The 17152-nt window shown below is 35.6% G+C and overlaps 1 protein-coding gene across 17 annotated transcripts in view; it reads right to left on the bottom strand.

Annotated features, from left to right (window-relative positions):
• Nucleotides 1-17152, bottom strand: part of LOC106876521 (uncharacterized) — a 98292-nt gene that overhangs the window by 48426 nt on the left and 32714 nt on the right. For 4 of the 17 annotated variants that reach the window (XM_089345888.1, XM_089345887.1, XM_089345874.1 and 1 more), the window contains exon 2: nucleotides 427-512. In XM_089345888.1, the coding sequence (XP_089202014.1) occupies nucleotides 427-510 (84 nt within the window). In that variant the 5' untranslated portion in view covers nucleotides 511-512. Of the gene's footprint in view, nucleotides 1-426; nucleotides 513-1494; nucleotides 2230-4598; nucleotides 4711-8956; nucleotides 9008-16485; nucleotides 16625-17152 lie in introns of those variants that run through there. The other 13 variants (XM_089345876.1, XM_089345884.1, XM_089345890.1 and 10 more) reach the window with 10 other exon arrangements.

Here is a 17152-nt window from a genome sequence, read left to right as displayed (position 1 = left end):
ACAGCCATTCAATGTTTAAAGGAGAGATAAAGTTAACCTCCCCATCTATTGACTTCATCTCTCCCTCATCTTTTGGACTGAATATTTCCTGTCAGAATATTCCAATGCAAGGCATGATGGTGATGATGATGATGGGATTCACTCGCATTCCAATAAACTCTGGTAAGTTTCAAGGTTTGGCTAAGCATTTATAAAAAGTGACAAGGATGTGGATTGGAAGAGAGAAGTTGAAGAAAGAAATGAAATATCATTGACAAATATCTGTCGTTAGGAACATTTCAGATTGTGTACAAGATAATAAACAAATAGTTAAAGAAAGAAATGAAATATCATTGACAAATATCTGTCGTTAGGAACATTTCAGATTGTGTACAAGATAATAAACAAATAGTTAAACCCGAGAAGGCAATAAACAGGACAACTTACTTTGTCTGAATATTTTCTCATCGAGTTTTTGGCACCTTCAATGTCACCGCCATCGATTTTCTCAATAATCTTATGAAGATCCATGTCTTTTGAATAAAAGAAGTGAAAAAAGAAAGAAAAACAGTTTAAAAAAAGAAAACTTATAAAATGAGGTAAACAACAATATACAGAAGATGATGGTTCTAAAACTTCACATAAAATGATATAAATATTGCAAAAGAGCCCGATAGAATAAGTACTAGGCTTACAAAGAATAAGTCCTGGGGTCGATTTGCTCGACTAAAGGCGGTGCTCCAGCATGGCCACAGTCAAATGACTGAAACAAGTTAAACAGTTATATAGAAGGACATCTATGTTTGAAATAGTTCTAATGAATCTTTTCTACTCTAGGCACAAGGCCTGGAATTATGCGGGAAGGAACCAGTTGATTAAATCGACCCCAGTACGCAACTAGTACTTAATTTATCGACCCCGAAAGGATGAAAGGCAAAGTCGACCTCGGCGGAATTTGAACTCAGAACATAGCGGCAGACGAAATACCGCTAAGCATTTTGGCCAGCGTGCTAGGCACAAGGCCTAAAATTTAGGGGGAGGGGACCACTCGATTAGTTCGACCCCAGTCTGCAACTGGTACTTAATTTATCAACCCTCAAAGGATGAAAGACAAAGCCGACCTCGACAGAATTTGAACTCAGAATGTAACGGCAGACGAAATACCGCTAAGCATTTCACCCGGCGTGCTAATGTTTCTTATTTCTTTATTGCCCACAAGGGGCTAAACACAGAGGGGACAAACAAGGACAGAGAAAGGAATTAAGTCGATTACATCAACCTCCAGTGTGTAACTGGTACTTAATTTATCGACTCCAAGAGGATGAAAATCAAAGTCAACCTTGGCGGAATTTGAACTCAGAACGTAGCAGCAGACGAAAAACTGCTAAGCATTTCGCCTGGCGTGCTAATGTTTCTACCAGCTCGCCGCCTTAAGCAGGTCTAATGAATGTTTTTACAATGTAAATGTGTTTGTAAATTATTAATTAAAACAATAATTATCACGGTAATATTTACCTGAGTCGCTTATTGGATTTCAATTTCGATTTCAACCTGAAGCTTTCCTATCTCAGGAATAATTTGGAAGTTTTGGCCGTTAGAAACAGCAGCAGAAACTTGTGATATTTCACCAGTCATTATAGGCGCGGGAGTGGCTGTGTGGTAAGTAGCTTGCTTACCAACCACATGGTTCTGGGTTCAGTCCCACTGCGCGGCACCTTGGGCAAGTGTCTTCTACTATAGCCTCGGGCCGACCAAAGCCTTGTGAGTGGATTTGGTAGACGGAAACTGAAAGAAGCCCGTCGTATATATATGTATATATATGTATATGTATGTGTGTGTATATGTTTGTGTGTCTGTGTTTGTCCCCCCCCCCCAACATCGCTTGACAACCGATGCTGGTGTGTTTACGTCCCTGTAACTTAGCGGTTCGGCAAAAGAGAACCGATAGAATAAGTACTAGGCTTCCAAAGAATAAGTCCTGGGGGTCGATTTGCTCGACTAAAGGCGGTGCTCCAGCATGGCCACAGTCAAAGGACTGAAACAAGTCAAAGAGTAAAAGAGTGAAAAAAAAAAGAGTATAGTGTTGGGAACTTTACCCTTTGGCCGGCAGATTTAAAAACTAATTTTTTGTAACTAAACACTTTGAAATTTCGTATAAAGTATAAAGATCCTAGTATTATTTCTACTTCACAGATTTTGACCGATCGCGGGAGGTTTTGGACTGTAACACCCATGATAGTCGAGGGATTACTGTAAAGAGATAAAGAAAGACAGAGAGAAAGAGATTAGAAGCAAGTTACAAATATAGCGTAGGTGTTTAAGAGCGCAGGCTACTAACGCCAAGATTCCGAGTTCAATTCCAGGTCAAACTAAAGCGTTTGACCCGGTGACAAAAATTTTTTTTAAATTAGTGTAATAGGTGTAAAACAACTTGCTCTTTTACTCTTTTACCTGTTTCAGTCATTTGACTGTGACCATGCTGGAGCACCGCCTTTAGTCGAGCAAATCGGCCCCAGGACTTATTCTTTGGATGCCTAGTACTTATTCTATCTGTCTCTTTTACCGAACCGCTAAGTTACGGGGACGTAAAGGGTCAGCCTTGTCACACTCTGTGTCATGCTGAATCTCCCTGAGATCTACGTTAAGGCAGGGGTTTTCAAACTTTTTGACTTGCGGACCCCTTTATATTTCAGGCTTTACCTTAGGGTAAACGCTTATGAAATTTATACATATATATTTGCTTAAAATAACATATATTTTTACATTTATTTATTTAGCAGTATTTAACAAATAGGTTTATTGTCAATTAAAAGATTTCGATTAAAAAACCTATATAAACTCACATTGCCCATAAAAATGTATTTGCTGTCTACGAACCCCCTGTCTTGTCCTTGCAGACCACAGTTTGAAAACCCCTGCGTTAAGGGTAGACGTGTCTGTGGAGTGCTCAGCCACTTGCACGTTAATTTCACGAGCAGCAGGCTGTTTCCGTTGGTCGGATCAACTGGAACCCTCGTCGTCGTAAGCGACGGAGTGCCTACAACAACAATATTCATGCCTAAGTACCATGAATTCCCATTCTACAAACTGGCAAACAATTCCGTGAATACTTTACTGGGCAAAGCTGGGCAGTAAGTCTGGTGGAATGCTAAAATTCCTAACTAGACTTCCTGTTACATTAAAATATTGATTAAAATTTGGGTCCAGATGGACTATATGTAATCTGAACCTTTCCCCCCTTATTTTTTTTTTTTTTTTTTTACGGAATCCCACGTTTTAGGCTATGGAGATTCCGATTCTGGAAAAGAAAATCTTGAAAAATCTCAATTTCAAAATTTCGATTCCCCACCCCCACCCCGGTTTTTATATAGATCCACAAGGTAAACCTAACTCAAACCCTAACCCAAACCCTAACCCTAATCCTAACCCTGACCCTAACCCTAAACCTAACACTAGTTTTGTGAGATTTGGCTGTTATTTCTAGCATGTAAATAGCCTGCTTGGTGGGGGTGGGGGTGAAATTTTTCAAACAATTTTTTTTTTCAGAATCGGAATCTCCATAGCCTAAAACGTGGGATTCCGTAAAAAAAAAATAAATAAGGGGGGGGGAAGGTTCAGATTACATAGTCCATCTCTACCAAAATTTGATTTCTCCCCACCTTACCAACTTCTTCACTTCTTTCCCACTCTCCCCCTCTCTCTTCAGTGAATCACTCAATCCATTCCATTATTCTTGTTTCTATTTTATGTTGCCTCTTATCTTCTGTTTCATCTTGCCTCTTATCTATGGCGTCTTTACACAACAATACAAAATCCTGGCTGGTTACTGATAAGTTGACCGACCTACACAGCTCGGACAACTCAAGTGTTTTGTTTTTCTGAACAAAAAGCTTTACACATGTTCGTTTATATTGATATAGGATCTATTTCAAAACGGGGGCACCAGTATTTTCTTAACGAAACACTTTGAAACTTGGGACACTGGTAGAATGTGTCATATAAAACATCTTTTACTCTTAGTCTTCTTAACAAAAAAACGTACATCGCAAGTTATTCCATGTTAAAGTTGTCATATTTCTGTAATTTCAACTAATCACTGACGTCTATTCAGCTGAATAGAGTTACTGCTCGCCGGTCATAAAAATGTTATTCCCTGTGACATATTTCATCCGGTTTAATCGTAATTTATACGCATATATTGTTTATATAATAAATTACGCTGTGCGTATCTATGTGTGTAACAATTTTAGAGTTCGGATTCTAGAGTTAGGGTTAGGGTTAGGGTTAACAGTCTAGTTAGGGTTAGGGTTAGGGGATTAATACGATATACACCGTTACAGCGCTAACTGTTTTCAACTGAATAGACGTCAGTGATTAGTAGAAATTATCGAAATAAGACAATTTTTTACATGAAATAAATTCGAATACAAAAATATTTTTCTGTTCTATAACACAAAATAGATAAGTATACGAAGTTTGAAAGTCTTTCCGTACCAAAAACACTACATAAAACATAAATGAAAACTGGTGCCCCCGTTTTGAAATAGATCCAAAATTTCTAATAACAAGATAATTTTAATTTTTAATAAATAATCATTCAAAATAATTCCTCTGATGACCTGATGATGCTGAACAACAACAACGACGACGGCGGCGGCGGCGGCGACGACGACGACGTTTATGATGGTGGCGATAGTGGTAGTGTGGTCAGTGGATGTATTTAGTTTGATACTGAAAAATATGGAAACATTTATTTGTAAAGCTTTTTGTTCAGAAAAACAAAACACTTGAGTTGTCCGAGCTGTGTAGGTCGGTCAACTTATCAGTAACCAGCCAGGATTTTGTATTGTTGTGTAAAGACGCCGTAGATAAGAGGCAAGATGAAACAGAAGATAAGAGGCAACATAAAATAGAAACAAGAATAATGGAATGGGTTGAGTGATTCACTGAAGAGAGAGGGGGAAACGAGAAGGGGGAAAGACGTGAAGAAGTTGATAAGGTGGGGTGGAAGCAAATTTTAATCACTATTTTAATGTAATAGGAAGTCTAGTTAGGAATTTTAGCATTCCACCAGACTTACTGACTTAATGCATTGCCATAAATGCATTTCCATGAAATATTCATGCTTATTTGCTCAGACCCCCTTCGGTCGTGACTGACCATGGGATTGCACCTAGAAAGTTACCCTCCGAGGCACAAGTGCGGGCAAGGTTGTTTATGGAAGACCCAGCAGTCACCCATGCATACCGGCCTCCCCTCACCATGCCACCAGTGTTATCCAAGGGTAAGGCAAAGGGGCCGATACAGCTTAGCACCTGTGAGAAAAGAGAGAGTGTGTGTGTGTGTGTGTGTGTGTGTGTGTGTGTGTGTGTGTGTGTGTGTATATATATATATATATAATACAAAGAATATATATATACATGTATACACACATATATGTACATACTTACATCTACATGTGTATATACATGCATATCAGGGTACAGGACGTTAGAACAATAAACTACAGACAACGGAACGAACACATAGGAAAACGGAAAGCCCCTTGGAATATCCCTTCATCAGCTGTCTCTATTCTATCTAGACGTTTCGAAGACCAGACAGGACGTACTCTAGAATAGTCTCTTCCTGAGTAGTGGATCAACCAACTACACAGAGGATTCCAAGGTGGCAAACACAAACCAAGACAGGAAAAAATGGACAGTGAAAACAACATTCAAAAGCCGTACGGCCAAACGCAAATCTGAGGTAGAACGCTAGTAGTTCGTCTTGCCTTCACAGCGGCTGGAGTGAAAAGAAAGTTGACCACAGGTCACACGAGAGCAGAGAGGATGGTGGAGGGAGGAAATGGAACAAGGAGGAAGGGACAGAAGCAGTGAAGTAGAGGCCAGGACAGAAGGGTAGATAGGAAGATAGAGGAAGACAGATAGATAAATAGATAGAGAGGATGGTGGAGGGAGGAAGTGGAACAAGGAGGAAGGGACAGAAGGGTATAGCAGTGAAGTAGAGGCCAGGACAGAGGTATAGATAGAAAGATGGAGGAAGACAGATAGATAAATAGATAGAAAGATAGATAGACAGATAGATAGATAGAAAGATAGTCACGTCAGAATAATAGTAGACTTCCTTGTAAAATAGGACGTGTGCGTTCAATAATGTAATAATACAAAGAATATATATACATATATGTATGTATATAAATATATATATATGTGTATATATATATATATATATCAATATAAACGAACATGTGTGTGTATGTGTGTGTGTGTAGGCATATCACTTTCTTCTTATCTTTGAACTTCTTAGTCACGGGACAAAGTCCATAATAATTAAAAGACCACTTTAACACAAATATATCAAATTAATTCAAAGATTGTGACAACAAAATCATGAAACAAACAAGTTCAATAGAAGAAGAATGACAGAACAAAAAAGACAAAAAAAAAAAACAGAATTAAAACTGCTTTTTATTAATGGCCTTTTTACTGATGGTACTGTTTCTACTTTGCGGATTTTCACTTATCACAGGGGGTTTTTGGAATGTGACACTTGCGACAGTCGAGGGATTACTGTGTATCAGACATTCTACTCTAAGCTATAAATGAAAGTAGATATCTATCAATATGTCACAGGGTATTAAAACTCTCTCTCTCTCTCTCCATAACAATAGAAGTGTTTGAAGTGTTTAGGGAGGTGCTTGGACAAACTACAAAAACAAATGAGAATTTCAAAGTTTATACTTTTTACTCTTTTACTTGTTTCAGTCATTCGACTGCGGCCATGCTGGAGCACTGCCTTTAATCGTGCAAATCGACCCCAGGACTTATTCTTTGGAAGCCTAGTACTTATTCTATCGGTTCTCTTTTGCCGGACCGCTAAGTTACGGGGACGTAAACACACCACCATCGGTTGTCAAGCGATGTTGGGGGGGGGGGACAAACATAGACACACTAACATATACACACACCACACACACACACATATATATATATATATATATATATATATATATATATATATATATATACATATATACGATGGGCTTCTTTCAGTTTCCGTCTACCAAATCCACTCACAAGGCTTTGGTCGGCCCGAGGCTACAGTAGAAGACACTTGCCCAAGATGCCACGCAGTGGGAATGAACCCGGAACCATGTGGTTGGTCAGCATGCTACTTACCACACAGCCACTCCTAAGCCTATTTCAAAAGTTAATCTCTAACAACAAAGGAACCAAACCAGTAAAAAGGGTCTCTATGTGGTAGATAGATCTGCTAGAATTAGTCCTCAAGTTCTCCTTGGTTCACAACTTGTAACCTTAAGGGACACATTAGACAATGTGATTCCAGGTTCTCTACACTTAGGAAAAAGACAAGATGGTCCTGGCTGGAATACATTTCATCAGAAGTCTCTGTTTGGTCAAGAACTTTGGAACTGAACAACAACCACATTTACACAGAAATTCACTCCGTCTTTGACGGTAGACGTTCGAGTGCAGCAAAACACTTGGCTTCTCTGAGAGCGTCCCTTAGTGTTCCGAGTGTGCGTTTCTCTGGATCACAACCAGTGAACCATTTGTAAAGCATCAGGTAGTCCTGTTTTACAGCACCATTAGAATCATCAGCTGTAGAAATGAGTTGCAACATCACTGGTGCCAAGCTGTATCGGCCCCTTTGCATTTCCCTTGGATAACACTGGTGGCATGGAGAGGGGGAGGCTGGTATGCATGGGCGACTGCTGGTCTTCCATAAACAACCTTGCCCGCACTTGTGCCTCGGAGGGTAACTTTCTAGATGCAATCTCATGGTCAGTCACGACCGAAGGAGGGCTGAGCAAATAAGGATAAATATTTCATGGAAATGCACGGATCTATTTTAAAATAGGGGCCACATTTTTCATTAATGTTTTACGTAGTGTTTTTGGTACGGAAAGACTTTCAAACTTCGTATACTTATCTATTTTGTGTTATAGAACAGAAAAATATTTTTGTATTCGAATTTATTTCATGTAAAAAATTGTCTTATTTCGATAATTTCAACCAATCACTGACAGGTATTCAGTTGTTTACATTTACTCCTTTGGCTGATTAAGCGATGTAAAGCGTATTTAATCTCCATACCTTCGTTTTATTTGCTTTTTTCATTTTAAATTTGCTTTGACCCTAACCCTAACTCTAGGGTTAGGGTTAGGGTTAATTGTTTCAGAATCGTTTGTTTATGTAGTCGGCACTTAATGTATATCGGCTGAATGGACGTCAGTGATTGGTTGAAATTACAGAAATACGACAACTTTAACATGGAATAACTTAGGGATTTCTTTTTTTTTTAAGAAGACTAAGAGAAAAAGATGTTTTATATGACACATTCTACCAGTGTTCCAAGTTTCAAAGTGTTTCGTTAATGAAAAATGTGGCCCCCATTTTAAAAAAGATCCAAATGCACTTATGGCAATGCATTAAGTCAGGGGTTTTCAAAGTATTCGACTTGCGGACCCCTTTATATTTCAGGCTTTACCTTAGGGAAAACGCTTATGAAATTTATACATAAATATTTGCTTAAAATAACATATATTTTTACATTTATTTATTTAACAGTATTTAACAAAATAGGTTTATTGTCAATTAAAAGATTTCGATTAGAAAAACATATATAAAATCAAATTGCCCATAAAAATGTATTTGCTGTCCACGGACCCTCTGTCTTGTCCTTGTGGACCCCCTGTGGTCCGCGGGCCACAGTTTGAAAACCCCTGCACTAAGTGATCAGTGATATTAAAAAAAAAAAATTAGATCAATTAAAAAAACATACTTTTTCCTATCCAATCATCATTATCACTTTCACCACCACCTCCACTACATATATGCATACATAAACACACACACACACACACACACACACACACAGATACTTAGTCTCCATTTCTACTTCTACATTGAAATTATATATCAAGACAAAGTTTAAGAAAAGATCCAGATACCTTAAAGTTGAAGTCTTTTCAAAGGTGACCAAGTTTCAAGTTAATGAATGCCTGCAGAAATGAATAAATTCACTATATCTATCTGTCTCAAGAAGGAAGTATCAATTTCTCTTCAACCAATAAAGCAACCCCGTTTTAGTTTTTTTGCTGGAATTTTATTTATTTATTTATTGTATCATGCCAATCCCTATTCAAATCTCTTTCATTTATCTAAGTCTGAATGTTGTTTGAAATTTATCCTGTGAAAGTCCAATACAATTTATCTATGAGTAACCATTCCTAAATTGATTGAAAAAAAACTATGTGAATGTGTGTGTGTGTATATATATATATATATATATATATATATATATAAGGCAATAACAGACAGAGGCATTCAAGACAGGATACCCCTGGGAGCTTCTCTATGATGATGACCTTGCTCTAATAGCTGAGTCACTATCAGAACTAGAGAAGTTTCAGGTGTGGAAGCAAGGACTAGAATTGAAGGGTCTTAGTGTCAACCTAGCAAAAACCAAAGTCTTAATAAGTAGGAAGGCAGACAAAGCACAAATCCCTTCAGGCAGATGGCCCTGCTTGATCTGTATAAAAGGTGTAGGCAGCCCGTTTAAGAGTAGCCTTCAATCATTGGACAATAATTTACGCTTGTGAAGACCTGTTGAGGCAAGTGAAATCGTTGTTGTGGCCGATGACAGTACTGCCTGATTGGTACCTGTACCAGTGGAACATTAAAAGCACCATTCAAGTGGGATCGTTGCCAGGGCTACTGACTGGCTCCTGTGCCGGTGGCACATAAAAAGCACTATTTGAGCTTGATCATTGCCAGCATCACCTGACTGGCTCCTGTGCCAGTGGCACGTAAAAAACACCATTCAAGCGTGGTCATTGCCAGTGTCGCCGGACTTGCTCCTGTGTAGGTGGCATGTAAAATACACCATTTGAGTGTGGTCGATGCCAGTATTGCCTGACTGGCCCTCGTGCCGGTGGCACATGAAAGTACCTACTACGCTCTCGGAGTGGTTGGCATTAGGAAGGGCATCCAGCTGTAGAAACTTTGCCAGGTCAGACTGGAGCCTGAGCCTAGTGCAGCCTGCTGGCTCACCAGACCGCAGTCAAACCATCCAACTCATGCATGCATGGAAAGCGGATGTTAAACGACGACGATGACGATGATGATGATGATGATGATGATATATCTTGAGAGAGACACCGAGAAAGACACCTATGTAATGTATACGTTATATAAACCTATTCAAATCTTTTTGTATTTCAGAACGAATATAACTGTGACACCTTTTGTTGTTAAATTTTTTGTCGGTCGTTTTAATGGCCAATGCCTAAATAGTAACATGATCAGACAGGCACACACATCTATGTGTAAATATATATATATATATATATATATATATATATATATGTGTATGTATATATCTTTATATATATATATATATATATATATATATATATATATATAATAATTTTCCCAGAGGATGTAGCAACCGTTACCAATATAGCATAAGAACTTACCTTAGGAGATCATTAACTAGATTCCTTAAGGGTCGTTCTCACAGTTTATATTTATATTATAAGGTTTTTAAACTTTTAAATTTTCATATTCTAAAGAGACAGAGACTTCAAATTCGATATATCGATTTATTCACCACTCTATGTTAACATTTCTGTGCCAAACTTATCCAGTGACTGGTCCATTGGATTTAGACATTTGGCACTTCTTCAGGAGTGGTTACCTTTCGAACAAAACACGAAAAAACACATACATAACTATTATTAGGTCTTTAGGATCTCGTTAGCTTATATATATATATACATTTTATATATATCTCGTTAGCTTATATACATATATACATTTTATCTTGTAATTTTTTACTTGTTTCAGTTAGTAGACTGTGACCATACTGGGGCACCGTGTTGAGGAATTTTCGTTGAACAAATCAACCTCAATACTTATTTTTTCAAGCCTTATTCTATTGTCCTCTTTCACTGAACCACTAAGTTACAGGGATGTAAACACTCCAACACCGGTTGTCAAGAGGTGGTGGGTGACACAAAGACACACAAACACACACATACATATATATATATATATATATATATATATATATATATATATATGTATGTATGTATATATGTACACATATATATATATATGTATATATGTATATATATATATATATATATATATATATATATATACATACACACATATACGGTGCCCAGCTGACTCTACTATACTGCGTAGTCAACAAAATAAAAAAGAAACAATGAGCACACGCAAAATTAAAAGAATATGATGGTGACAATTTACACATCGCACCCTGTATATACATGTATTTCAAAGGGTCAGCCTTGTCACGCTATGTGTCACACTGAATCTCCCCGAGAACTACGTTAAGGGTACACGTGTCTCTGGAGTGCTCAACCACCACTTGCACGTTAATTTCACGAGCAGGCTTGTTCCGTTGATCGGATCAACTGGAACCCTCGTCGTCGTAACCGACGGAGTGCCGTAGTACCGTTATAACATGCTCCAGCACAGACACAGTTGAACAATTCAACAGTATTCATTATTCTATACAAATGGGAATTCTTTTCTTCTCTAAACATTTCACTTTATTTATGAGGCCGCAACATAACTTAACCTGGATAAGCAGGAGAAAGTTAGATACGCACACACGCGCACACATACACACATGCGCAAACACACACACACACACACACACGTATAATACATATATGCTTTTGCTACTGTGAACATATACGAAAGCATATATCTGTGTTTTATACGACAAAATTATGAGTATGGATGTAAACATGTATTTATGTAGTATGTATATGTATGTATGCATGTATATGTATGTATGTATGTATGCAAATACATATACATACATTCAAACATACATATATATATATATATATATATATATATATATATGTATATATTAAATATATATTTTTTTTAACCAAAAAATTTGGTAGAAAATATAGTATCCGTTAACAATCTTAGCAAAAAAACTCACAGTTGAGTTTTTGAATATATATCAACTTTAAATAGAGCTCAAAATTGATCTGTTGAAAATACTTTATTACAACAATAACAATAATAATAACAAATAAATAGACCTATGTACATTTCGATACAACATCCAGAATGATTAATACATATCATAAAATATTATAAAATATTATAAAACATAGGATACTCCATCTCCTCAGGGTCCCATTATTATTGCTATCATCACCATCATATATATGTATATATGTATACATATACATAAATATTTCTTTTCTTTGACAATTCTAAAGACGTGGTAAAATATCTCAATTCATTCAGGTTACAGTTTCTCCCCCAATAAACATACTACTCTAAAGAAACTTGGGATCTTTTTTAAAACGGGGGCCCACATTTTTCATTAATGTTTTACGTAGTGTTTTTGGTACGGAAACACTTTCAAACTTCGTATACTTATCTATTTTGTGTTATAGAACAGAAAAATATTTTTGTATTCAAATTTATTTCATGTAAAAAATTGTCTTATTTCGATAATTTCAACCAATCACTGACAAGTATTCAGTTGTTTACATTTACTCCTTTGGCTGATTAAGCGGTGTAAAGCGTATTTAATTTCCATAGCTTCGTTTTGCTTTTTTCTTTTTAAATTTGCTGTTTTACCCTAACCCTAACTCTAACCCTAACCCTATCACCGATAGAATTGTTTCAGAATCGTTTGTTTATGTAGTCGGCACTTAATGTATATCAGCTGAATGGACGTCAGTGATTGGTTGAAATTACAGAAATACGACAACTTTAACATGGAATAACTTAGGGATTTCTTTTTTTTTTTAAGAAGACTAAGAGAAAAAGATGTTTTATATGACACATTCTACCAGTGTTCCAAGTTTCAAAGTGTTTCGTTAATGAAAAATGTGGCCCCCGTTTTAAAAAAGATCCGAAACTTGTCTCCATTGATTTTCTCAGATCAACTTTTTTCTTGTCATATCATAGGGCAAACGAAAGTACATCTTCACTCACTTCTCCATCATCAGTTATATACAAGGTGTCCACAAGGTTTGGGTTCATGGAGTAAATAAAATCATAACATAAACAATTAAATATAAGAAATAATAATTTGACAATTATATTTGTTTAATACACCTGTCTTCGTCTTTTGCTTTTTGTAAATTCCAACTATATATATATATATATATATATATATTTCGTATGCTCATACCAAACAGTTTCGAAACAACGCCAAAACAACGCCAGATCATACATTCAAAATAAATGGAAGTGGAGAGACAAGTTACTGAAGAGATTGCAAGAGTGCAATGGAATAATTTAACAAAAAATTATATAAATTAATAAAGGACTGAACCAGTGCGTGTGTTTATTACCAGCATAATGCCTATCCCAAGGTTTAATTGTATATATATATATATATACAATTTTTTTTTTTAAACCTAACAAAACTCCCAACTCTCATGCATCCTTATTTTTCCTACCAGTTTATACATGAACTACTATTGAACTGCAAAAGCTCAAAGACAATATAATGTATGGGTATATTTATTTTTTTATATATTATTGTTTTATATATTATTTTCTTCATTTTGTACTTCTTTGTAAAAAAACATTTTCATTCTCCTTCTTCTTGATAATTTGCTTTTTCGCAATGAAAACCGGTTAGAATAAATCTTTATCAAAATATGCTTCCAGTTCAGCGTTCTGGATTTTTTTCATTTTCCTGTTATTTCTCCCCGTGCGGTTAACACAACCCCACTATTTACTGACTTATATATATATATATATATATATATATATATCTGTAAAAATATGTGACACTTATTCGGTAGCCATGATAAAACTCTGAGTTTCATGTTTTATCATGAAACTCAGTATCATGGCTACCGAATAAGTGTCACATATTTTTACAGATAAATTCCTCTATTTACATAATATCAAGGTCTCTTTCTTTCTTTTGTTGTCCTATCTATCTATATATGTATATATATATATATATATATATATATATATATATATATATATATATATATATATATATATATATATAATTAACATAATAGGGTAAAAATTCGATATTAATTTATATCAATTTAATACCAGGAAACTAGCACATTTTCAGGAAAAAAAAATTTTCGAGATCCTAAAAGGATTATAGTACTTGTGTATATAAAAAAGTGATCAGTAAGTGGTCTGTTAATATGCTAGAAATAGATCACTTAAAAAATTCTCAAAGAAGGATTCAGCGGAGCAAAAACAGGCGGGCTAGCCTGTTATATATATATATATATATATATATATATATATATATATATATATAATGCCAGTGTTGAATGGTGGCAGCTGATGAAGGAAATGTTCTCTATGTGGCCTGTATGTTTTCTGTACTTGTTTATCATTTTGTCTACGTTTTGTTTGCAACGTCCTGTACCCAGATATGCATCTATATATACAGGTAGATGTAAGTATGTACATACATGTACATACATGTACGTATATATGTATATACTCATTTATTATTTGTATTATATATATATATATATATATATTTAATTATATGTATTTCTTTTATCTTAATGAATAATAATCCTTTGGATAGAATAAATGGGTTAATAGAAACCAATGTAGCAAAGAACACAAAATAACTTTGGTGTTGTTCCTGTTTTTAAGGCAGGAAGTCCTTGAAATTTTGGGTATTTGAGTATATTTAAAAATTTAAGGAATGGAGAAAACGCATGTTATAATTGCATACTTTATTCCTACATATGTTTCAAAGGATTACAACCTTGAAACATATGTAGGAATAAAGTATGCAATTATAACATGCGTTTTCTCCATTCCTTAAATATTTAAATATATATGTATATATATATATATATATATATATATATCATCATCATCATCGTTTAACGTCCGTTTTCCATTCTAGTATTACTCGTTAACGTTAAGTCAGTCACGTATAAAGACAACACTTGAAAAACACTGTTCCCAAATTAGAAACTAAATGACACAAGCAAAACTTTGTTTCACAGATATAATTTCAACATTACACACACACACAGAGGCAGTAGCGGGCTAGAATCTATGTATGGGGGGGGGGGCATGTTAGTATCTAAGGAGGAGCCCATCCCCTCAAGTTTGAGAATTTTTTTATTCACTCCTGGAAAATTGCATTAATTATTTCAGCCTGGTTGTATTTGTAGACAGCTGAAAAGAATACTTTTAACAAAAAACAAACAAAAAAAAATTGAATGATAGCATTGTAATTGTACGCGGACGCCCCCTTGGTCTCCTAGCAACCAATACTTTTAGACCACGTCTGACAATGCACACACAGGTGACTCATGCTCTCAATTACTTCTGCAGATAAACCTGTATCTTATTACTGATATAGATATCTACTTCATGGCACTTCACTTTCTGAGTTTGAAAACAACGGGGTCAAAAGTAATAAACTGTCACCCTTTCACAAAAGCCCAGGCCCTCGTTATCTGAGGCAGGAATAATTATTTAGAGTTTTTATATGCAGTTTGAGGATCAATTTAAAATATACATACATAGAGGTGGAGACGTGAACTGTGTGGTAAGAAAGTTGCTTCCCAACCACATGTTCCGGGGGTTCAGTCCCACTGCGCGTATATATATATATATATATATATAGATCGTTGCCAGTGCCCCTGGACTGGCTTGTGCGGGTGGCACATAAAAGACACCATTTCGAGCGTGGCCGTTTTCGTGGGGGTGACACGTAAAAGCACCCACTACACTCTCTGAGTGGTTGGTGTTAGGAAGGGCATCCAGCTGTAGAAACTCTGCCAAATTAGATTGGAGCCTGGTGTTGTCATCCGGTTTCACCAGTCCTCAGTCAAATCGTCCAACCCATGCTAGCATGGAAAGCGGACGTTAAACGATGATGATATGTGTATATATATATATATATGTATATATATATATATATATATATATATATATATATATATATATATATATATATATATATAAATATATGTATATATATATATATATATATATATGTATATATATATATATATATATAAATATATGTATATATATATATATATATATATATATGTATATATATATATATATACATATATATACATATATATATATGGTATATATATATATATGTGTGTGTGTGTGTGTGTGTGGGTGTGTGTGTGTGTTTGTCCCCCACCCCCCACCCCACCCAACATCGCTTGACAACCGATGCTGGTGTGTTTACGTCCCCGTAACATTAGCGGTTCAGCAAAAAGAGACCGATAGAATAAGTACTGGGCTTGCAAACAAATAAGTCCTGGGGTCGATTTGTTAGACTAAAAGGCGGTGCCCCAGCATGGCCGCAGTCAAATGACTGAAACAAGTAAAAGAGTAAAATATAAAATAAAATGACCGTCCGGAACGACAATATTAATTTAACAGTTGAAGGGCAATAAATCTTGTAGAATAAGAAGAGTTACTTCCCTACCTGATGTTAATTAAATTCATTTGCGGAGGCAGAATTATACATACATACATATATATATATATGTATGTATACAAAATGGCTGGTATTTAGCAAGGTGAGACACACATAAGAAGGAAGGAAACAAAGGACCACTGATGAGGTCACAGAAGTGTGACGAAAGAACTCTGGCCGAAATAAGATTAAGATTAATGTAATATAAAGCTGAAGCAAATTAATACCAAATATACAGTGCGTGTGTGTTTTTATTGGCTAAACTGGCAATATGACCATCCCCAAGTACAACAACATATATATATATATTTATTTATTTATTTATTTGTTTCAGCCAAGTGGCTGTGGTCATGCTGGAGCACCACCAAGATTTTCCGTCTTTATGTTTTGCTCTCTGCACGTTCCTTGCATGGCTCTTCTCCTGCACCTGATATAGTCCCAATCAAGAGTTTCGATGGCACATCTGGTGTATAAGAGAATTTGACATCGCTGCCCTAAACTCTGTCTCATTTCGAGCCATCGGTTCGTCTGGTATCATATATATATGTATGTATGTATGAATATATATATATATATATATATATATATATATATATATATATATATATATATATATATATATATATATATATATATATATGTGAGTAAAAATAAATACAAAAAAGGGTTTTTTTTT

The sequence above is a fragment of the Octopus bimaculoides genome, chromosome 30, assembly GCF_046866305.1.
Source record: "Octopus bimaculoides isolate indiv1 chromosome 30, ASM4686630v1, whole genome shotgun sequence".
NCBI lineage: Eukaryota > Metazoa > Mollusca > Cephalopoda > Octopoda > Octopodidae > Octopus > Octopus bimaculoides.
The sequence above is the reverse complement of the archived record's forward strand: the minus strand, read 5'-3'. Positions and strand labels throughout refer to the sequence as shown.